This window comes from Maniola jurtina, chromosome Z, assembly GCF_905333055.1.
Source record: "Maniola jurtina chromosome Z, ilManJurt1.1, whole genome shotgun sequence".
In the NCBI taxonomy this organism is placed as follows: Eukaryota; Metazoa; Arthropoda; class Insecta; order Lepidoptera; family Nymphalidae; genus Maniola; species Maniola jurtina.
The window spans coordinates 5,660,839-5,686,652 of record NC_060058.1 but is presented as its reverse complement, the minus strand read 5'-3'; the positions used below and the strand labels follow the sequence as shown (position 1 = coordinate 5,686,652).

General features: G+C 35.9%; 1 protein-coding gene across 1 annotated transcript in view; it reads right to left on the bottom strand.

Annotated features, from left to right (window-relative positions):
- The window catches only part of LOC123880227, a 67,453-nt gene extending 45,303 nt beyond the window's left edge, over positions 1-22,150 (bottom strand). The window contains exons 1-2 of the mRNA XM_045928223.1: positions 21,649-22,150; positions 4,679-4,822 (exon numbers count right to left, since the gene is read on the bottom strand). Of these exons, the coding sequence (XP_045784179.1) occupies positions 4,679-4,822; positions 21,649-22,126 (622 nt within the window). The 5' untranslated portion in view covers positions 22,127-22,150. The remainder of the gene's footprint in view (positions 1-4,678; positions 4,823-21,648) is intronic.
- Between the last annotated feature and the right edge of the window lie 3,664 nt (positions 22,151-25,814).

The window sequence follows — 25,814 nt, the reverse complement described above, 5'->3', positions numbered from 1 at the left end:
GGAGGTTTTGAGAAAAAATTGAGTGTTTCTTATCTATGGACTATGACTTAATCCTCTTTACATTCTGAGAAGAGAGCCGTGTTCAGTAGGAGGCAGGCAATGGGTTGATGGTGATGATGATCTAATGATCGCGATAGCTTAGGTAAAGACAAGTGTAAATTAAAAATTTATAACACCCCCGACGATCCAAAGTATTTGAGTTTTCCAAAACATCATTTTCAAATAAATAATTATGTATTTAGGCAACGTCCATCTTGACAGCTTGACATTTGTCTATTGACATAATATTATGAAACTAACGGTTATCTAACCTTCTTTTCTACAAGAAAACTAGAAAAGAGCTGATAACTCTTAAACGGCTGTACAATTTTTTTTAGATTATAGCTAAGAACACTCTCGATCAAGCCACCTTTCAAACAAAAAAAACTAAATTAAAATCGGTTCATTCGTTTAGGCGCTACGATGCCACAGACAGATACACAGATACACAGACACACAGATACACACGTCAAACTTATAACACCCTTCTTTTTGGGTCGGGGGTTAAAAAAGAATACCAATTTTCAGCTGTAATAAAGCACCTGCTCATAAATTCTGTAGGCTCTCTGACTATAGCGCAATTGATTCTGTCTGACACAGTCTAGCTTGATTTGACGCTAACTCGATAACAGAGATTGCCCCCGTTTAACTTGATTTAGACGCCATTTTAGGCATTCACACGACTCTATAGTCACTCTGACTCTATTTACGTTGTTTGCAAACGGTAACAAAAGACAAACGCCTCTTAATCTACCTACTAAATGACTTCCTGACCCCCGACCCAAAAAGACGGTTTTATAAGTTTGACGTGTGTATCTGTGTATCTGTCTGTGACATCGTAGCTCCTAAACTAATGAACCGATTTTAATTTAGTTTTTTTATTTATTTGAAAGGTGGCTTGATCGCGAGTGTTCTTAGCTATAATTCAAGAAAATCTGTTCAGCCGTACGAAAGTTATCAGTTCTTTTCTAGTTACTGTAACCTTCACTTGTCGGGGGTGTTATAAATGTTTAATTTACACTTGTTGTACTATTTAATTGAAATTACATGTCCATTACAGCATAATTGCTAAACAAACATTCAGAATATCGAATTCCGTTTTAACCAGCCAGACCCATCCCGTGGGCCAGAACTTCTACCAGACTCGTGAAAGGTCCCATAAAAGTGAGATGTACACCGATTTCTCCAAGATTTCTAGATCGATTTGCATTTTTTTTTATCAATAGAGAAACTTCGCGAGATAGTCCGATTTTTTTTACATCCAGCTGCTTAATTCTGCTGATGCAGGGTTACTGGCCGTCTAAGTTATGGAAATTCAGGAACTGTTGATAGTGAATTAATATATTGTAGCTTAGCAACGACTTCATATTGAACTCCAAGTCATAACCGTCAAACCTGAAGATACAGGGTACTATATTCCTAAGCCGTGAAGATTAAGGAACTGTTGATGGTAAATCGATATTGTTGGCTTCATATTGAATTCCAAGTCCCAACTCCTCGAGTCTGATACCTGGGGACTCGGGGATCGTGGACCATTAATTTGAAAGGGGTACGTCAGTTTTCCCCATACTCCTAATAGCCTCCCATGCAGCGTATTACTGGAACACTTGTCTCTGCTGGTAGGGTGATAACTTAAACTTTTAAAGTTTATTCAACCTTTTCGAAATCAAATATTCAAAAATTGCTCTTGTTGGGAAACACCAAACGTAACATTTATACTACAGCACTCTCATCAAATAGAGCGACGACTGACGTAAAATACGTTTATGCCGGATGCTATTGAAATGCTTTGTTGCTAAGTAATGCGCATATTTAATGTTCCTAAAGGTTGAAAATGAAAAGGCTTCTTACAGAGTTATAGTTGTAGGCATATTGTAGGCGTAGCAGAATCATTTATGTAAATAAGTAGATAGTAAAAAACAAAAATAGTATAAGTAGGTAGTAAAAAAGTAGTAGTACGTATAGATATAGGTAGGTACATAGATTTGTTCATAGAAACAGACCGGCTCGCAGCCCGCCATAAAATAAGTACATCCTATTCAACTACAGTATCTAAAAAATGAAAAGAAAAGAAGAATACTTCTTTTTCTGAATAAATCTGATTACAGTGGCCACGAGGCTATGATTTCAAAACAGCAATTTTTCTCGTAAGTTTTTTTCATTTAGATGTTTCTAAAGTAGATCAATGCAAAAGAATTTATTTATATTTTACGAAGCAATGAGGAAAGTTGTTCAAGTTATACCTTCCACAATTTTTACAACTTATTTTATAAGCGTAAATTAAAAATTTATAACACCCCCGAGAAGTGAAGGTTAACTAGATAAGAGCTGATAACTTCTTTCAAACGGCTAAACCGATTGACAGACAGATTGAGATGACACTCTCGATCAAGCCACCTTTCAAACAAAAAAAAACTAAAGTAAAATCTGTTTTAGAATGCACAGATAAACCCCTTTCATACGATACCCCGTTTGGTATAGTTATTTTACTTTGAAAATTGATGTAACCATAAATTTACGGTTTTCGGATTTATTCCTTTACTTGTGCTATAAGGCCTACCTACCTACCATTCTATATTCTAGGTCAACGGGAAGTACCCTATAGGTTTTCTTGACAGACACAACGGACGGACGGACAGACAGACAGACAGACAACAAAGTGATCCTATAAGAGGGTTTTTCCTTTTGAGGTACGGAACCCTAAAAAAGATGTGAAAATATGAAAAGACCCATTTATTATGTGTACTAAGTAATATTATTATTCTTAGTTTATTACGTAGATAATATACGGAACTAATATAGGTACCTAGTTTAGTAGAACTTTACTTCAAACAAGTGTAAATTAAAAATTTATAACACCCCCGACAAGTGAAGGTTACAGTAACTAGAAAAGAATTGATAACTTTCAAACAGCTGAACCGATTTTCTTGGATTATAGCTAAGAACACTCTCGATCAAGCAACCTTTCAAACAAAAAAAAACTAAATTAAAACCGGTTCATTAGTTCAGGAGCTACGATGCCACAGACAGATACACAGATACACACGTCAAACTTATAACACCCCTCTTTTTGGGTAGGGGGTTAGAAACAAAATACAATATTAGATAAGTAGGTATGTAATGTAACTAATTCTATTTATGGCAATGCGATTTCAGGGTGTCTAGTTTTGTAACACAAGAATGCTTCTGGTATTCATTATTTTCAGTTTTAACACTGAGGAAAAAAACTTAAGCGCTAACAGAGAAACTAGAAGTAAAGATAGAAAATTAAATAAAGCCGAGCCGGCAGCAGATAACTCGTTCAGACTCACAATTTTCACGGTAACAAGATTTCCGTCACGATTATTTAATGTCCTGGTGGAAGAAATACGTATAGCAAGCGATAGATAAAAAAACCGGCCAAGTGCGAGTCAGACTCGCGCGCCGAGAGTTCCGTACTCCGGTATTTTTTCGGACATTTTGCACGATAAATGAAAAACTATTATGGATAAAAATAAATAAAAATCTGTTTTAGAAAGTATAGGTAAAGCCCTTTGGTACCCCATTTGATATAGTTATCTCACTTTGAAAATTGAAACACATTTTAATTTTTTTTTTTCTGTGGTGTAACCACAAATTCACGGTTTTGGGATTTATTCCTTTACTTGTGCTATAAGACCTACCTACCTGCCTTTCATGATTCTAGGTCAACGGGAAGTACCCTAGGTATAGGTTTTCTTGACAGACACGACGGACGGACGGACAGACAGACAGACAACAAAGTGATCCTATAAGGGTTCCGTTTTTCCTTTTGAGGTACGGAACCCTAACTAGATGATGTTCGCAACTGCGCCCGCGTAGCTAAGTTTTTGAAAATTCCATGATTATCCGGAGAGAGAGATTATCCCTGAACTGCAAACTATCTCTATGCCAAATTTCGTTCGCGAGAAATCAAATGCGTGAATTCGCAAACAATCAGCTAGCTGTAGCGGAGTGGTAAAATATCAGTGTTAACTTTCTCGTCACTCGTCAGCTAGTTTCTAGATTTTAGCTCAATTTATTTCTCGCTAATCGTCGCCAGTCGGACAACTGCCCTGTGTGGAAAACAAAAGGATAACTAATAAGTTACGCGGCAGCATAGACACCCCCGCCTTCGTGCCTTATTTCGTAGTTCCACCAAACAGGTCGATAACTCATCATTCATCAACTCATGTTCAAGTCCAGAGTTCTTTTTAGGGTTCCGTACCTCAGAAGGAAAAATGGAACCCTTATAGGATCACTTTGTTGTCTGTCTGTCCGTCCGTCCGTCCGTCGTGTCTGTCAAGAAAACTATAGGGTACTTCCCGTTGACCTAGAATCATAAAATTTGGCAGGTAGGTATATCTTATGGCACAAGTAAATGAATACATCTGAAAACCGTTAATTTTTCTTTACATAATAAAAAAAATTAAAATGTTTTCAATTTTCAAAGGAACCTGTACATTCTAAAACAGATTTTTATTTATTTTCATACATAATATAATATGTAGTTTTTGATTTATCATGCAAAATGTCGAAAAAATACCCGAGTACCCGAATACCCGGGTACGGATCCCTTGGTGCGCGAGTTCGACTCGCACTTGGCCGGTTTTTTTTGTGGCGTTAATTGTTTTTTGCTTACCTTCAATGGGTGTGGTCTGTTGACTAGAGTTAATACGCGGTCGCTCTTCGCCGGCGGCGATGTGCTTGCCCGTTCGACGTGCTACGGGACGCAGCTCTCTGTCCACATCACTGTTGTCTTCTTCTTCGTAATTGTACTCCAGATCTGTTGAAAACAAGGATTTTCAGTACACATAGATCAATAAAATTTAAAATTTGGGTAGACTCAGGAAGTTAGGGGTTAATCAGAACTGCTATAATCAGCGTGTGTGTGTATGTACTGCCTGCCCTCCCACTACTACACATGCGGACACAGCAGCAAGCAACTACGAACTGCCACCACGCAACACTACACAAACACACGCACAGTAAGTAAGTACATTAGAAAATTAGTGAATACTTCGCAGGCTTACTAGCTAGATATGTGGACTGAATGGATATAAACAGCCAGCCATATAAGTTTATTGATAATAATCTAGTGTGTATTCCAAACAGTGAGAAAAAATCTACGCATATTTCACTCCTACATACAGGGTGGTCAAAAAGTCGTGGATCAAACGAAATAGGGAGATAGAGGAGATCATTTCCAGCAAAAAATATTTCTACAGCATGGCCTTATTTAAATTGCCCTAAGAGTTATGAATATTTTTCAGATTTTTAACAAAATACCAGATTCTCTTACAATTAGACTAATTTAAAAAAAATGAGATAAAAAATAATAAAACAAACGATGCTGTGTCATTACTAGATAATGTATCAGCACTACAAATCTTCTATTGAGGCTCTGGGTGCCAAATTACAAGAGCAATTAATTTTTTTCCAAAACTTTTAAAGCGTTACCAAAAATTAAATGTCATTTTAAAAGCGCACTGTGAAAAAAAAATGTACTACGGAAAAGTGACCCTGTATCAGAAAAACTTGCTGATTTAATGCCAATTTAAATGAGGTATAACACATTACTCTTTGTTTCGTAATTCTGGTATTATAATCGTTTTTTCATATCAAGGTGCAAATTTCAGTAGATTAGTTTAATTCAAAAAAAAAATTGAAGATTATCATGCTGCTAGTTAAACTGCTAGTTTTTTGTACGTTGGAATGCTAGAAACATCACTGTGCTTGTCACACTTAAAATTTGTGAAAAGAATAGAAACTCTTCACTACCACCTCGTGCCAGAACCACCCAGAACTACCCAGAACGCCCGTCTTGCTAGTAGTTTATCTTTTCTAGGAAACAAAAGGATAAAGAAACTATGCCTCTCGTTCACACTAATCATCATTTCTATTTGCATTGTTGGAATAAGGAAGGATGTGAAAGAGGCATAGTTTTTTATCCTTTTGTTTCCTAGAAAAGAGGGCGTTCTGGGTAGTTCTGGCACGTGGTGGTAGTGAACAGTTTCTGTTCTTTTCACAAATTTTAAGTGTGACAAGCACAGTGATGTTTCTAGCATTCCAACGCACAAAAAACTAGCAGTTTAACTAGCAGCATGATAATCTTCAAAATTATTTTGAATTAAACTAATCTACTGAAATTTGCACCTTGATATGAAAAAACAATTATAATACCAGAATTACGAAACAAAGAGTAATGTGTTATACCTCATTTAAATTGGCATTAAATCAGCAAGTTTTTCTGATACAGGGTCACTTTTCCGTAGTACATTTTTTTTTCACAGTGCGCTTTTAAAATGACATTTAATTTTTGGTAACGCTTTAAAAGTTTTGGAAAAAAATTAATTGCTCTTGTAATTTGGCACCCAGAGCCTCAATAGAAGGTTTGTAGTGCTGATACATTATCTAGTAATGACACAGCATCGTTTGTTTTATTATTTTTTATCTCATTTTTTTTAAATTAGTCTAATTGTAAGAGAATCTGGTATTTTGTTAAAAATCTCAAAAATATTCATAACTCTTAGGGCAATTTAAATAAGGCCATGCTGTAGAAATATTTTTTGCTGGAAATGTCTCCCTCTATCTCCCTATTGCGTTTGATCCACGACTTTTTGACCACCCTGTATATATCCTTCCATCCATCAGAGGTTTATAGTTTATACTAATTGACACCATACAGATTTATTTGATTACCTCCCTAGCGCAGTGATAAACACATTAGTTAGATAAGTGAGAGATCTCGGGCTCGATTCCGGGCCGCGGCAACTTGGGAAGTTATAGTTTCTAAGTTCTATGCTTAAGAATTTTTCAGTTTTTGCGAACCATTGAACAAACGATCAGCCGTTCAGAGCGGAAATGCAGCCGATATTCTTGGCACCAGTCAACGCGAGCCTTTGTAGAGTAATTAATTTAGCTTTACTAAAGTTTTACTATTGCATTTTATCTTATTTAAAAACTGGACAAGTACGAGTTGAACTCGCGTGGAGAGGGTTCCGTACAATATAGGTATACCTATTATGTAAGTTTTTACGCACGATATTGAGAAAATCATGTTGGGAGAGAGCAGGGAGGAGGGGACGGGGGTCAATTTTCATCTATTTTAGTATAACTTTCAATCTATTAATTTCACCCAGACCCTTCGAATAAGCCCTTTCATAATTCCAATTTAATCGGTCAAGTAGATTCGGAGCAAATTAGCTGTGACAAAAGGACAGTAGGACGAGTGAGGAGTGATCGGACATTATGAAACCCTAAATAATAAAAAAGGTCAAAAAATTGTCCATTTGTAAAAAGTTAAAATCAAAAATTATTTACATTTCTACCTATAAATCAAAGAGAAACACAGATATTTCGCTATCAAACGTTGGTGTAGTGGGACGAGATAATCCAGCGGATTTCCTACCGATATGCCGGGAACTCTTGAACCAACAATCCGATTATTGACTACAGAAGCTATTGCTATGAAATTTTGGAAAGTTGAATTTTTCCAGTTTCATTTTGACACACAATGAACAAATTGTAGAGCTACAAGACTACGTACCAATTTATTGACTTCCGACCCAAAAAGAGGGGTGTTATAAGTTTGACGTGTGTATCTGTGTATCTGTCTGTGGCATCGTAGCTCCTAAACGAATGAACCGATTTTAATTTAGTTTTTTTGTTTGAAAGGTGGCTTGGTCGAGAGTGTTCTTAGCTATAATCCAAGAAAATTGGTTCAGCCGTTTGATAGTTATCAGCTCTTTACTAGTTTTCTTATAGAGGATTTTGTGCCGGAGTTTTTAAATTTTGAGTTATTTTAACTTTCTTTAGAGCCTATCACCCGTATTCGCAAACGTTACTATGAGGTCTCATAGTACGCTCGAACGCACAGTGTCGGTTCCACCAATCAGATGGAACCTACACTATGCGTTCGAGCGCACTGTGAGACCTCATAGTGATGATTGTGAATACGGCCGTATGTCTGTTAACCTGGGCAGCAAAACAAGTCAAATGTAAGGGTGTTTAAATTAAGTTCTTTAGGGCTAAATCTAAGACAAAGTCCTACACTTCGTGCAAAACATAATATATAGAAATTCAGCTATACAAACTTCAATATCTTTTTAAACAGAAAACAGTGTCTACTAAGCGATCTATTTTGGAACCACTAACAGAAAACTTTTTTAATTATAAAGTAATGTAAGCGTGAGCACTTTTCTCGTATTTTCTTTTATTGTTTTTTAACTATAGCAGTGTTATTGTTGTGCACAATTTTCCAGACTGCGTAGTTTTATTTTATTTATGGAATTAACTTTTGAAATTACATTATGGCTGTAAAACGTATCAATAACTGAATGTATGAAATCCAGCTACTTGTATGTGCTGGAGCGAGCTGCAGATCAAATCTTTTTTATCGTTTACATAATCTTCCATTTTGTTAAATATGAGTTTTTCAGGAGCATACTTATAATAGATTTTTAAACTTGTTACTTAGGCAAGATTGGAGAATTTCGCTATATAAACAAACGACCTTTGGATTTTTTTTGAGTCGGAGCATAAGAGGCCCAAGCTTATTACGATTTCTGGTTTGTCTATTAAGTTGATTATATTAAATATATATAAATTATATTATATTTTTGTGCATGAATATGTTTTAGCTATCCATTTTCCGTCGTCTAAGAGAAAGAGGCTGCGATCCACGCTCTGGGGCCTACCTGCTCCAAAGGTTGTCCATCGCCATTCAGCGGGGCAATGCTGCCAGCTTGATGGGCACTTTTGGTCCAGGGGCAACTAGGGGTGGTCTTTTTGACGACTATAACTAATAGAGTAATTTTTATTTTATAATTATTAATTTTTAATTTATATCAATTAAATTACAACTATTATTTTCAATACGTATATATTTCTAAAACAGTACGCTTACGAGTAGCTATTTCTTCTTGGAAAATAATAATTATACTTCCTTGGAATTTCATTTTATAAAGTGGGAAGGTATGATGATATTACTACTAGAAATGTACAGTGAAGGGAAAACATCTATACAAACTTAAAACGTTTCGCAATTTTTCAAAGCATTTCGAGCGAAGGATTAAAACCGTGCAATATTAAGTATTTTCAGTAAAGTACAGTTTCTATTCATTTCTATGAATGAAATAGAATGAAGCGTAAAATATCTGCTAGGCAGTACAATATTCGCTAAAAAGTGTTATTTGTTATGCAAGTTTGCAAAGTTATTTGGTGCGAGTGTATATTTTAAATTCCGCTCATGCGAAAGATGTGAGCTTGAAGTCAAAAATGAGTTCAAAAATAGCATCCTAAGCCTAGCGAGGAATTCAGTGGCGTGTGCGCAAATTATTTTTGTTACACGTTCTGGAGATATTATACTTATTATTGTTATGAAACTCTGCGTGTGCACTGTGCATTCTTGCACGATTTCAAATTTCTTTTTTTTTGTGGGTACTTATTTAAATACAAATATAGAATATCACGAGTGGATATTTCAGTAAGTAGTATTGAAGACTCCTATTTGTTTCAAGTAGTCTACCTGTACTCAAGTCCCCCAGGTATGGATATTAAAACAAAATGGAGCTCCCAGTCAACAAGCAAACACTATTTCCTCGCCTCGTGTCTCTGAAGTAATATGGGGAAAGAAAGTGTTAGCTATACATAGAAATTGTTGGTTGTGTGCTTCTATTTATTTATGTGAGTTTGCATTGACAGAACACTTATATAAAAAGTATTAACTCTGTAATGGTACAAAATGACTTCAAATGGGTCAGATGTCATGTGAAAATAACGGTTCACCTTTAAAATAAGCACTAAATTCGAACTTTGACATGATATTTGACACATAAAGTTAATATGGCGCGTGAGAACCCATTTTTTAAGCATTATACCCAATTTTCTGCAATACAAACGTAAATTCAATAAGAAATACAGGCTATGAGATTCTTTACGTGCCACACATGACTACATGTCACACATTCACAAAGAAATGAGGCAGGCATAATACTTAAATAATATAGGTAGCCTCAAACGGGCTAGTATAATCTAGAGCCGTACAACCAGTTGGAAAAACGCATAATAATTATTATTACATATTATAAGTATACCTATTATAGGTATATACACAAGAATGCGAGCCTGGTGAGCCTGATTCCAATTATCAACGAGTCAAATGGGAGTTTATTTTACTAAAATAACTGAAATTAATTGAACAATAATCATGAGCAATAATAAGTACGCGCTGTCCAGCCAATATATATTATTATAGTAAGTACATATTTTGTTTAATTTGTTATGAGTTAGGTTCCCGGAAACATGTTTTAAAATGTTATAATAATATTATTGGAATACCTATTCTTAACGCACCGTGTTAGCGTACGTACGTTATAATTTAATTTTGCAACATAGAAACTGTTGTGCAACTAAACTGCTTATTTTAACATAAACTTAATTACGGCCATTTAGCTTTCATCTTGTTGGAGCTTACCGGGTGTAAAGCGGTTGTTAAGTAATTAACAAACTGTTATATTTAACGCTTACTATCAAAAGCCTGATTTAAGTTAATCTTGATTCTTTTTAAGGTTTCATACCCATTATTACCCTGTGTCATGTCTGTCTGGCAGTGCAGGCGGTATCTCAAGAGAGCATTATATAACACGAAATTTCATAAAATATGTACAGAATATAGATTATAGGTAGATTAATTATTATTCATTTATTTCGCCCTAAAGGCCGATTCACACCAAACACGTACACGTGACACGTGCATAGTGAGGCGCGTAAACGCCCAACACACCGGGTTATGCAAACGTCCACGAATTACGCAAGCGATGTGCCATGTTTCATACAGTTCCATACATTACAACGCAATGGTACGCGCTACGTCTACGTTTACGCAATTTATGTGAACGAGCTATAAGTCAGCGCTTTTCCGAATATGATATGGAATGCTCAACGAATCAGTACATAAGTAGTCACGATATATTATCACTGTCGATATTTTGCATAATATATTGAATTGAAGATTGGATAATTTGTCACGTAACATTTTCACACATGATTTGAAGTTAATGATTTTCAGACTTTTCCCTTACTTGTGCCACAAAGCCTCGTTTTATGTTAAAATTCAAAATTTTTACTCAACGAGAAGTGCTCTACAGATTTTGATGATGCGAGTTTTATTTTTCAATATGGATATACGGTTTGAAAAGTTGTAAATTTTTATTTTTTAAACTAGAATTTTGAAAGTTCTATAGCAATTAAAAATCATTTTCATTAGTATGCAGTATAAATTTAAACTTGATACCTCAAGCCGTTTTTAGAAAAGAGCACAGTTGACACATACAGGGACAGACAGACGGTTGGACAACAAAGTGATCGAACATAAGTATATCCAGTTTTTCAATTGTGAGACATAACAGAACCCTAAACAAATTATTATAAAAATACGGAGTATTAGACCTACATACATACATTTATACAAAAAACATGCACCTCCCTTGCTTTCTAAAATCCATACCTAACTGACTATAATTTTTACAATCTTCATGATCCTCATATAATGTGATTATAAATTATTCAAATCTCTTGTAAAGTTATTTCCGCAACTTATATCATATTTCATGTTTCTAATAAAATTAACTTATGAATTCATACGTCTTAGTAGATATTGTCAACCAAATGTGGTTAGTTTATTACACAGCACGCGTGATGGTAATCGATTTTCACCGTACCGGCCACAATTTAATTAACGCAACTAACTATCGATATAATTAAATCCAATAAGCGCCAGTTGCATATTGGTTAGGTTAACATCAAAATCCCAGTTTGTCTTGTAAACGTCATAGAAGTAGGTACTAAGTTTGCTAGGTTTTATTTTAAAAGATTTTATAACTAAGGGGAGAAGTAATTGATGTATCTAATCTATGACAAGCAAATGAAATAAATTGCCAATTGTAATATTTAATCAAAAAAACCGGCCACGTGCGAGTCAGATTCGCGCACCGAGGGTTCCATACTCGGGTATTTTTTCCAACGCTTTGTACGATAAATCAAAAATATTATACATAAAATAAATAAAAATCTGTTTTAGTATATACAGGTAAAGCCCTTTTATATGATACCACTTAGTATAGTTATCTTACTTTGAAAATTGAAACACATTTTAATTATTTTTAATGACGTAACCACAAATTCGCGTTTTTCAGATTTATTCCTGTACTTGTGCTATAAGACCTTCCTACCAGCCAAATTTCATGACTCTAGGTCAACGGGAAGCACCCTACAGGTTTTCCTTTTGAGGTACGGAACTCTAAAAATGATATAGAGTCAAAGCCACAATTAGTTCTGTCTCGTTATTACTCTAAGTAAAGACTGAGCAAGGTATAAGTACGCTCTTTAGAATCAGCCTCAGAGCCGTAAGTAAATAAAATTAACGTTAAATATGTGGTAATCTTCGGTGGTATCGAGGATCAAGAAGTGAAAAGCCGGGGAATTTTTTTCGGTACCTCTGATGCTGCACGTGTTGTTCAACGTGATGCACGTGATGTTCAACCACTAATAACCACTCACTTAAGAGGGTTCTCTCCGTCACTCGCTACATACAAACGTAGTTCCAATTTCATTTGAATATTAAGCAACCAAAGTCCATGAAATTTTGCAGACATATTCTAGAAACTAATTTCTATGTCTATGGTTTTCCAGATTTCTGTTAAAATATTCGGTTTCAAAGTTACGCGGTCTTAAAAATTTACATACAAATCTTTGAGCCCTTGTAATTTTAAAACTACATATTTTAAGAAAAATCTAAAACACCACAGACACAGATATTAGTTTCTAGAATATGTCTGCAAAATTTCATGGACTTTGGTTGCTTAATATTCAAATGAAATTGGAATTACGATTGTATGAAGCAAGTGACGGAGAGAGCCCTGTTAAGATCAGGTGACCCGCGTGCCCGTTTGCTTACTATTTACATTTTTTTAAACCATGGCACATAATATATTATGCTGCACTTACCATCAAGTGAGATTGCAATCGAGAACTAAGACGTTATTGCTGTATAAAAAAATAATATTTCGTCCAAATAACTCTTCAGAAAATGAAGGCGTTCTCGAAACAATGCTATAATATTCAGTCCCAAAAGAGAGATGTCCTACATTTCTCGGCTATTCGATTTTGTACCATATCTGAACTTTATTTTACGAATAGCCGGGGTGAATAGGTATTTCAACAGCTGTAGGTACTGATGCCACAGTGGTGTTCCAAATCTGAGACCTAGGGCCACGCGATATATAAGTCTATTATATTGTCAACTAAATGATGCCCGCAGCTTCGCCCGTGTGGATTGGTCAGATCCCCTGCAGCATCAGGATTGAGGAGTTGGAATCCAAACTTTTTGTGGAACAATGTCAAAAGTTCATTATCGATTTTAAAAAAAATTAAGCAAATCGGTTCAGAAATCTCGGAGATAACAGTGCATAGGTAGAAAAACACAACTCCTCCATTTTTAAAGTCGCTTAAAAAAGTAGCCTATGTTACTCCTTGGTTAATCATCCACTTGTCTGTGAAAGTCCCGTCAAAATAGGTTCAGCCATTCCGAAGATTAGCCCGTTCAAACCGCCATACAGTCACTTCAATTTTATTTACTAGAATAGATTTTAAAATTTATTATTACGGTTACACGTCCCAGTAATGGAGACGCAGCGAGGATGCAGTGGATCTAAACTCAAGGATAAAATACTGAAAAATTATATTGCTTAATGAACAAGGTTACTACAAATGCAAACACTAAAATTAGAACAAAAGTATACAAAATGATGTAATATTATGTATTATCTACATATGATTTATTTAATGAATTTTTAATTTAACTTGTTCAATATTATGACAGTGAATCTCTGGTAGTTCATGAGAAATTCAATATTTTTTTTTTAAAAATCACATTACATGGTCAGCAAATATTATTATCTACGTCATATATTTGTCATTATCAAACAGAAACAGGTGTTCTCGGAATTCCATAATATACAAGAAACAATAATTCCGCTCAGCTAAAGACAAAGTCAAATCATTTATTCAATACCATTTACACTTTATAAATTGTCAATTGTTGAATTTGTAAAATAATGATGTAATTAATGGTGATAGTTACTTAATTACGTTTTATCAAGTGTAAATTAAAAATTTATAACACCCCCAAGAAGTGAAGGTTACAGTAACTAGAAAAGAGCCGATAACTTTCAAACGGCTGAACATATTTTCTTGGATTCTAGCTAAGAACACTCTCGATCAAGCCACCTTTCAAAAAAAACTAAATTGAAATCGGTTCATTAGTTTAGGAGCTACGATGCCACAGACAGATACACGGATAAACAGACACACAGACACACAGATACACACGTCAAACTTATAATACCCCTCTTTTTGGGTCGGGGTTAAAAACTAAAGCTACAAGGATTACAAACTCAGCCGGATATTCTTTTAGTATCACCACTTCACCAAATCACTTAAACTTATTAGAACTATCAAAACTAGAATTTTGCAATAAGTTTACGAAAACTATGAACTTTTTGGGAGATAGATAATACGGAAGTGCAGCATGCACACCTCCCGCCCTCCGCTACTACACATAGTGGAAAAGGAAGCAACTAAGCTAGAAATACACACCACCATCACGAAATACCTGATTCTGACACCCTTAGAAAAAATTATACCGTATAATTCAGGAGTCGTTAGGTATCCAGGAGATGTTGACTCTACAATGAATAAAGAATTATACTTTACAGCTGTTGTACAGTCGACATTGCCTTTTAAATTCAATCGAAAGGATCGCGAACAAAATTTTGTAAAATATTGTATCCAATTTTTTTGAGCCTCAATAGCTCAACCGGTAAAGGAGTGGACTGAAACCGAAAGGTCGACGGTTCAAACCCCGCCCGTTGCACTATTGTCGTACCTACTCCTAGCAAAAGCCTGACGCTTAGTTGGAGAGGATAGGGGAATATTAGTCATTTAACACGGCTAATATTCTTTATAAAAAAATAAAAATAAAATCATAATTAATAATATACGTCTTATATTATGTTATTTATTGTAAGTAAGACAGTTGTATCAATATTATATCATCAAACTATACGGTCATGATCGAGCCTTAGTTTGCTCTATCAATATTCTACTGGCTTGTAAAGCAAATCAAGAGCGAGAGTCAACAAGATAAAGTTGGAAACTAAAACCCGACTGCGATCATCTTGATAATTGCTGAAATATTATTATAGTAAAATTGTTTTTCTTGTCCTAGCACATTTATATTCATGAACTCAAATCTTTCATTTGATACTCCAAGGTGCTCGATACAATAGCAAATAAAAATTTTTTGGAGATCCCCACTTTTTTGATGTTATATCCGTTAGGTTATTTTTTTTTTGTATAAAATATAGCCTTTATAACGAATCAATTCATCAAAATCGGCCCAGTAGTGTAGGTGCTACGGTGGAACACACAGAATCTGGATACAAACGTACATACATAGACTGCTAAAATCATAACCCTTCCTTTTGGCTTTGCCGCAGTCGGTTAAAATACAGGTCGGTAGTCGCAGGTCCAGCGTGTTTGTAATTGCAGAGGTCAGTGTGTTAACAATTCCCAGTAATTGTAAAACAGGTATAAAAGCATGCTCCTGGTTTATTTATGTAGAGCACGGTTTCATGGTATAATAAAAGAAACAGGCCGAGGACTTGCAAAGGACTTGCTAACTGCTAAACGATGTACAATGGCGGGTAAAAAATGATAACCTAAATAAAATCTACCATGATAAAATGATTCCGTTGCTTCCGTTAACAACAAAAACTTAGTTTATAATGCTTGTTTAATTTAATGTATATATATGCGATATCAGTTATATAATTAATGTATTTACATTCCACAATAGTATTAAGCGATGTACCTAATTGGTTTCTCAGAAACGGTTCTAACGAGTAAGATAAAAAATTGAATTTAGATAATGTTCTATCCATCTACATAAAGTCCCCACGCAAACTCAAGGATAGACCAAATAAATCGAAATTCAAAATATATATAACACTGGTCAGTTTCATTTAGGTTCTATGTTTAATAAAATCACAACCCTTTTTTTCGGCTTTGCCGTCGTTGGGTTAAAAGAGAAACTCACTGATTGCATATTTCCAAATAAGTGAGTAGAAATTCCCACAAGATCCTTGAAAAAAACTCAAGATACATTATTTAAAATGTTATGTAGGTATGTCATGGTGTAAAATTGTGCTTTGCTAAGTAAAACAAGGTGAGTTCAAGATGAGTGAGTGGAAATGCTTGATCGGGGTTTTATGTAGCTATTCCTTGATTTCTTACTATACTTAGTAAGCACTTATACCTAAAATTATTACTTTCATCATTTTAAAAGGCTTGGATTCCAATAATAACGCAAACGTCAAACATGTATTCAGTTTAATTTTTAACCCCCAACCTAAAAAGAGGGGTGTTATAAGTTTGACGTGTGTATCTGTGTATCTGTGTGTCTGTGTATCTGTGTATCTGTGTATCTGTGTATCTGTGTATCTGTGTATCTGTGTATCTGTGTATCTGTCTGTGGCATCGTAGCGCCTAAACGAATGAACCGATTTTAATTTACTTTTTTTTGTTTTAAAGGTGGCTTGATCGAGAGTGTTCTTAGCTATAATCCAAGAAAATCAGTTCAGCCGTTTAAAAGTTATCAGCTATTTTCTAGTTTTCTTGTAGAAAAGAAGGTTAGATAACCCTTAGGTTCCTAATATTCAAGTATCAATTGACAAATGTCAAGTTGTCAAGATGGACGTTGCCTAGATATACATAATTATTTATTTGAAAATGATTTGTCGGGGGTGTTGAAAATTTTTAATTTACACTTGTATTATATCTTTATCGATATAAAAAAAATTACATGACTTGTACGAGCAACAGGCGATCCGCTTACGCTAATTTAAACTCCATTTTTCTATCAAATTATTCGTTAAAATCCCAACAACGTAGCATATAGCAAGTGCAACGCCCTGTCACACGGTCACCTTACGCATAAAAGTTCGTTGACTCAAACTGAATACTAGACTTCAGACGAGACAATATTCAACGGAACTCTTTTGCGTCAGAAGGAATATAGATAAGACATTATCACAATAATCTAGGTAAATATATACATACAGGTAACGAATGAGTATCTTTCTTCAAACATCGAATAGTCGCTTTTATTTCCCATAGCAGGTGATGCAGGCTAAAGCTAAGTGTCTGCTAGCTATCTACTTGCAACCAAACTTGCAGAGGTAAGAAGATTATTGTACATAAGCAATGGATGTCAATGAATAAGTAATAATTTTAAGAAACAGTTACAGCTGTCACGGTTAAAAACTTAAGTCATTGTGACGTCACATGCCAGTATTTCATAGAAGCTCGCATACTTAGCGCGTGTTTTGACGTTTGATAAAATGATGACGATTTGACTAGTTGTCAAACACTAGATTGAAGACTAATTCGTGCGCTTATGTGTATGATAACTCACTATGATACTTAACAAAGTTAAGATAAAGATGAGGCTATCTAACATCTGTCTGCGAAGAACCCTTGAGTACTTCGGTCACATCGCAAGTAAGAACGCCAGCAATATTGAAAAATTCATGGTCACTGGTAAGATCGAAGGAAAGAGACCCCGCGGACGTAGCCCGAGACGTTGGTCAGACCAAATAAAAGAAGCGGTCAACACACCCATCTGTGATGCAATCCACGCGGCAAGAAACAGAGAGCAATGGAAGAACATCGTAGCAAAGATTGCGTCAAAGGGGAGCCACGATCCTCAAAATTGAGGAAACGACGCAGGAAGAAGAAGAATGTGTATGATAAATGTATGACACATACTCGTATTGATACAGATTACATATATGTATGTATATTTGCGCGGGGTTGAAGTTGATGGACCTTTTGACACCTAGGGGGGTGCTTCAAAAATTGGCAGCCCTTTACCCGGGTCGTAGATGAGTAAGTACGAGAATTGGACAAAATTAACTTGATGCTAATGTCCTAACTAGTGTAGAAAATATCCTACTGTGTAATAAATAATAATATTTAGTCTGTATTTGGTCGGCCTTATTTAACTGGAGTGCATTCGCAGAAAACCATAAATAAATTATGGAGTATGGTACTCGTATTTACTACGAATTGCACTGTTTGGTTACAAATTAATGGAATTTCACTCGTAGCTAGTTAGCTGAACACACAAAACTATTTCGATCTTCGTAATTGAATAGTGTTTGACTAATTACGAACGAGAATTGATTAATTCGGGTTGTGCGATTGACAAGATCAGAGTAGAGTGTAAACTAACGTGTAACTTATTGATTGGTGGTTGTATATAGATAGAAAACACTTTTGTTCATTATGTTATATTCAGGTTTATGCTATTATACTAATATTATGAATGCGAAAGTGTGTCTGTCTGCAGCTGTAGACTATTCGAAAACGTAGTTAAGTAGTATCTAATACCTAATCTGTGAAACGTAGTCTTCCCGACACTGAATGGTGGTAAAGGTGTAAGGGATCACTGAACTAGAATCAGACCTAGACGGCCCACGGTTGGGTGGCGCTTTCAAATTAGCGCTGCAGTATACCTACGATTACTATAACAGTATCTGTGTTGTTTACTACAGCAAAGAAAGATCGTATTTTAATTACCTATATAATTAATTATTGTCTGGGTATCTACCGAGTATAAGTAATCTTTAAGATTTCAGTCCGTTGTGTTTCAGCTGTTGACCTAATTTTATTTAATAGGTGCACTTTCATTCGGTAAGTTTAATGATTTGACAGCAGATGCCCTGGTTTCCAAGATTCCGTATCCGAAGGGTAGCTAAGTATTAATAGCCTCCGCTTTCCGTCCGCTCGTCTGACTGTATCTCGTGAACTGTTATAGAAAGAAAGTAAAGAAGAAGGTAATTATGAAGACCCAATGTTGTCTAGTATTACATACACACAACATACCAAGATTAACATCAGAAAAATTGCACTATTCTGTTCCCGTATCTATGTTCTGTACATATATTATTGTATATTTGGAATTTGAAAATAACTAAAAAACGTCTCTGACACTACGTCAGCAACAAGAGACAAAAAAATAGGTAGAAAGCATGTAGAAAGTTGAAATTTTCACTGGATGTGAAAATCCGATCGATCGATTTATCGATTTATTGCGCTACGGAAAGCTCGTTCCTCGATTATTATTATTGTTATAATAAATAATATAATAACGCCATTTTTTCATGAAAATATGTATCTTTATTTTCATAATAACTATATATCGATTTCTGAATCTGTTTCTGCATCCATCTATAAATCTGTTTTGAAAAAAAAAAACAAATATCAGGATATGCCCTGATATGAAAAGTGAGAGTTGAAATAAATTGTTCATCCTCTCGAGAGATACCCCTATAAATAGGTATCTCAAAATTATTTATTAGTTTTCTTAGATAAGTAGTTTTTAATAATAAACTTTAACAAGTCTTTATTTGACTTTAACCGTTAAAATGTGGTTGAATCTTGCAACTTTAAACCAGCTCCCCCCAACCCATTGAGCTGAAAGTTTGGAACCGGGAGGTGTTATAGGGACTCCTCAAGTACCTATTGTAGCTCCATCGTGTTAAGGCTCGTTGAATTTGTCTAAAAGATTTAATTGAGGATATTATTCAGCTAACTTTTGTTGACAATAATTTTAGTACCATTAATGATCCACAAGACTTGGTCTTCGTTTAATGAGGGTTGACCTAGGTGTCACAGCGGGTATCAGTCGATTGCGTTAGATAAGCAACCTTGACCCATGAGTCGTTAATAGGGTGGATTTTTTAACGTTTGGGGACAGAAAAGTTTGAATTTCAGCTATATAGAATAACTTCTTCAAAAAATGGAAAATATCAGTCTTTCAACTGCAACATGACCAATGTTATGATGGTAAACTGCATCAACAGCATCATGCCAGAAGTGGCGAAAATCGCCAATTGTCAAGCGTAAGTGTTTATAGACTGGGGCTACATAGACAAAATCAAGCCATGTATGGACAGCAGGTTTCCCATATTCCTCAAAGCTTCGGAAACTAGGCCCTTGCCATAAAGTAAGAAGAAGAGACTAGACGCTTTCTCGTGCTGGAGAAAAATATTAAGAGTGTCTTAAAAATAATTTCAGACCAACAAATTGGATTCATTTCAGGAAAGGCATTCCGAACCAGTGGTAGATGCTTTTGACGATTCAAAAGAACTTGTAAAAGTCTAATTGAATAAAAATATTTTGAATTTTGTTTTTTTTTTTTTTTGAATTTTGGAAGAACTCTGCATCTAGCAGCGTTTATGCTCCGTCCTACAGGCTTGCTTTCTCATTTTCTTTGGTCTGAGGATTCAATAAATATAGATATACCAAATAGTGGGTCAAGGGAGAGTATAGGCTGTATTGGGCACTAGAGCGCGTAGCAGATCGCTTTTACAATGGACAGATCAAGTGAGGGTTGCGATGGAACGTGAATCAGGAAGTGTGGAGAGTTGGAGACGTATTTTAGTCTAGGATACTAGAACACTCAAGTGACACGAAGTGCTATGAATTGACAGAAAAAAACTGAGCATCTACAGATCACGCAGAGGAAGTCGCGAGCATTAGCTAGTACCTAATATTATACAAAGTTGAGATGTGGTCAATATTGATACTTTACTGCACTAAGTAAATATAGGATTTTTATTTGCGATTCAGAATAGTTCATAAATCCTTTAGATACTTTAGGTTTGTGTATAATAATAACCATTGAAAATATGCGTGGATCAGCATGTCTATGCATTCTATCTTCATATTAGCATAGAGCACGTATTTATGATATTGGAGATGACGTGTAGAGTCACGCAAGGACCTTGATTATCTATATAAGGAAGAGATCTCGCACCTGTATTGTGCAAAAGCCACCCGCTACATTCCAAATAGGGAAGAATTGTCTATTTTTCTTAGAAATATTATATTATATACGATATTCGTTACCAATTTTAATAGTCTAGGTACAATGTAATGTATTTTTCAAATATGTATTTAGGAAAGCTTTAGTATGGTGGTAGAGAATGCCCGATGGTTTTCAGTATTTAACATCATGGCGCCTGACGTCACTTATTTTGATAACTGTTAATTTGGAGCAATTAAAATGACGTTAATCATCGTCAAATGTACGCATTGCCGGTTTTCGCTTTAGCCATTCACATCTATTTCATAAACTAATTTCGCATAGCAAATGTGAATCAACAATCGCAATAGCACTTGTTCCTTTGATTGGTTATTATAATTCATTTCTTTTTAAGAAATGTTACTTAGGTTTAATTTCAATGTACCTAATTAAAAATAAATAACGTCGATGTGGCAAACAAAGATTTTGCGGAGCGGATTATTGGAATCATAAGGTTTCTTTCATCAGATTACGGAACGAAATCGTGAAATACCTGCAGTGTGACTGGTATACCTAGCTCAGTTTCTAAAACAGTCGTAATGAATGAGAAATATGATACATAAAGGAGAGCAAGGCCGACCGTATGGCGTCTGTCCTCGGCAAGGACGTAGGTGACTCACCGAGTGGCTGGCGGATCGTGGGGTGTGCGTCGCAATCTGCACAGACCGCCGACCGCAGCATTCTCTCGCGCTGCAGCCGGCGCAGTAGCTGCAGGTGCTGCGGCGTGAACACCGTACCCGATCGCTCCCCCACCAGCATCACGTCACCTGCGTCCCACCACGCTTGCTCTCGCAAAGTCCCATCGCGATTGAAAAGCCCCAAATCTTTGTAGCCCTCCGGAGGGCTGAGCGCGCCCGGCTCCGGCTCCTGGAACCGCTCGCAGGCTCCGCACCCCGAGCACTCCTCGGTCTCTCCCTCGTCGGAGTACCCGCACTCATCTCGAACGACAATAATGTAATCTGCCTCGAAAAATTCATTCGCGCTCTCGTCGAAGATGACCCTGTGCTTTTTAGTCTTCGTCCCTTTTTTGAGCGACGACTTTAAGTTTTCATGGTCCTTATTGTGTCGCGTGTCACGAGCGGCGCGGTCACCGCGCATCGTCGCGTGTGTTCGCAGCGTGAGCGGTCGCCTCAGTGGCGAAGTGTCTAAAGGCGGGCGGTTGGCGTACCTTACCCAAGAGCGACTGCAGCGCCGCACCCTCCTATCGATCGGGCCTCGGAGCGACCGCCTCGTCGCGGCTTCAATTCCAGCGCCATCGTCACCGACTAGCCGAAGCCGCCACGCCGACCCGCCACTGACTTCCACACATCCCCACTAATTACTAGTATTTTACCGTATCTTATTTTTAAATTCATCAAATAAAATGGAAAAGTACTTATAAGAGACGAGTTTGGAAGAATTATCTATGAGTACAAATCCTTAATCCCGTAACTAAAATTCAGCTAATAGCTTTGTAAAAATCTGAAAACGATTACTTATCACTGAATTACTAATTTCATGGTCGCAACATACTTGCTAAGCCCTGGTAACATACTCGTAGGCACAACCCAAAAACGCAGTTACTAGAACCAGCAATAAAACTGATTTGTTCCGAATTATTTAGTTTTTATTCCCAAAAAGAAATAGGGACAGCCCTATTTCTTTTTTGGAATTAAAACTATCCTCAAAAAATCGGTGTCCATAAGTACCTACCTACATAAAAAAACCAGTCAAGTGCGAGTCGGGCCTCGCTCTTTTAGGGTCCCGTACATATTTTGGGTGCAGTAGTTGTATGAAATATTTCTTTTCCGAGCTAGAACATCGCAGTAAACCGTAAAAGAAAAACCCAAAAAGTCATAGCTTACAACCTATTTTATAAATCATTGCTTTCAGTATTTGTTGCTTAAATACCGTATATGGTACATAATGCACCGAAATTTCAAATTCCTAACTAGTTTAGTTTTTGAGATAGCCCCCGTCACAAAAATGGTCTAAAACTGACAACTTTGACCCATTTCTTTATTTTTTAAGGTAAAAAAAAAATTAAAAAATGGATTCTCAATGAGCTCTAAATAACGATAACTCACATGCTAGAGTGCGAAAAAAATCGGTTCCTTTTTCATGTATCTATGGGAGCCCCGCTGAAAAATAATTTAGTTGAATTTTCAATTCAATATTAGGTTTTGGATCAACATATAATAACAACATAAATACCAAAATTTCAGCTTTGTAACTCATTTCGTCTAGAGACCTGTGACACGAAGACAAACAGACGGACGAACAGACAGACAGACAGCAGAGTGACGTTAATAGGGTTCCGTTTTTAGGCTTTGGGTACGGAACCTTAAAAACGGGCCAAATTGAGAACCACCTCTTTTTTGGAAGTCGGTTGAAAAGCTGTCATCGTGACGCGGTGCGAGCTAAGTCCCTGTGGAAAAGAACCCCGAAACATCTTTATTATAGACTACAGGCCCATGTTTAAAAATGGGTGGGTCATATGAACCACCAGGTGACGTATACAGGACGATATAAGAGCATAAAATAATAAGTTTCAGCACTATGCCGTCACTTGTAAGCTGTCCAACAGAGTGCTGGTGAGAATTGAAAAGTGCAGGTAGAGTGAGTACATTTTGGTCATATATTTTTGTACGGCATTTTTACCATCGATAGATCCATGAAAAATAATAAGAAAGCGCGCAGTGCCGTAAAAAAATGGTGCGCCACAAAGTCAGTAAATGTTTTGATTTTCTGACAATTTCCGGGGTAAATTTGGTCATTTAATTCTGTACGGCACTAGTTTCATACTGTTTCAATACAGCCTCTAATCCATTATTCCGCAACGCCGTACAAAAATCATGCGACAAGGGGAAAAAATTGAGGGTAGCAACCCCCTCTCTTTCCGTGGTCCGGGGGGTGATTTGAGAAAGTACGGCTTTGGTTCCAAAACATTATCTAGCACTCAAAAGTACTATTAAAAATAATGCCGTAAAAAAATTAGTGTTCATTTGAATGTGTATCAATAATTATCTTAATTTCATGGTATACTTAATTTTTAAAGCTGTAAAATCATTTGACTCTGTACGGCAACTTTTTTTTTAACATGATAGTGTAAAATACTATTGTTATATAGTATTGCCGTTCAAAAGAAACTGTTCTAAAAAAATTATAGATAAATACAAAAACTGAAATTTTTCAAATTATTGCAAAAGTTTAAATATTCATAGATTAATAAAATATAGCAATTTTCTACGCTTTTCCCTTGTTTTAAATAGTATTAAGATAAATAAATTAGGAAAAAATTATGCCGTACATTTTAATGCAGACCATATCTTTTAGGCTGATGAAAATGACGCTACCATTTTAAGGGTAGTACTTTATGGCCATCTGATACTGTACGGCATTAACATATTTTTGAAGAGAACAATTGATAATATGATAAAATCACTATGCCGTCTAACTGAAGTGAACGGGTGTGTATATAATATCCACATCCCCTACAAACCTTTGGACCAACGAAAATGTACGGCATGTAAAAAAATATTATCTATGCATAAAACACTTTCAAAATAAATTAATTTTATGTTGTTTCAAATCACCCCCCGGACCACGGAAAGAGAGGGGGTTGCTACCCTCAATTTTTTCCCCTTGTCGCATGATTTTTGTACGGCGTTGCGGAATAATGGATTAGAGGCTGTATTGAAACAGTATGAAACTAGTGCCGTACAGAATTAAATGACCAAATTTACCCCGGAAATTGTCAGAAAATCAAAACATTTACTGACTTTGTGGCGCACCATTTTTTTACGGCACTGCGCGCTTTCTTATTATTTTCCATGGATCTATCGATGGTAAAAATGCCGTACAAAAATATATGACCAAAATGTACTCACTCTACCTGCACTTTTCAATTCTCACCAGCACTCTGTTGGACAGCTTACAAGTGACGGCATAGTGCTGAAACTTATTATTTTATGCTCTTATATCGTCCTGTATACGTCACCTGGTGGTTCATATGACCCACCCATTTTTAAACATGGGCCTGTAGTCTATTAGAAATCACTCACGATTTTCACTCGCATTTAAATGATTTTTATTATTATCCAGAAGAAAATATAAAAAAAAATAACTTTATACTTGACGAAATTCGCATCTATGGCAGACTTTCAACTTGTCTGGCAAGATATAAGAACTGACGAAACTGGCTTCTAAGAAAACATCTTCTTATAGGTCCCCAAGTAACATAAAAATGACACAAGTAGGTGTAGATACATTTTAGGTGTGTCTGTTCTAATGGTATCCCGAAGAAAATATTAAAAAAAATACTATACTTTGACGAAAATGGGGAGTAATTTTATATACCTTTATTATCTACTAGCTGATGTAGTAGTTTTTTAAAAATCCCGTGGGAACTCTTTGATTTTCCGGAATAAAAAGTAGCCTATGTGCTAATCCAGGATATTATCTATCTCCATTCCAAATTTCAGCCAAATCTGTCGAGTAGTTTTTGCGTGAAGGAGTAACAAACATACACACACACACACACACACACACACACACACATACAAACAAACTTTCTCCTTTATAATATTAGTGTGACTATCTCCCAAAGCCACCATTATCCAAAGTTCATAGTCACTGATCGTTCCTCCATGTGTTAGTGACAATACGCAGAGAAACTATCAGCTTTTATAAAATAACCAAGGTAGGCACACGCTGGCGCTAAGTCCATAATATCGTGTATGTGGGCGTGTTTGCTATATAACATTATTACCTATATAGTTTTTTTTTTTTTAATTATATAGACTAG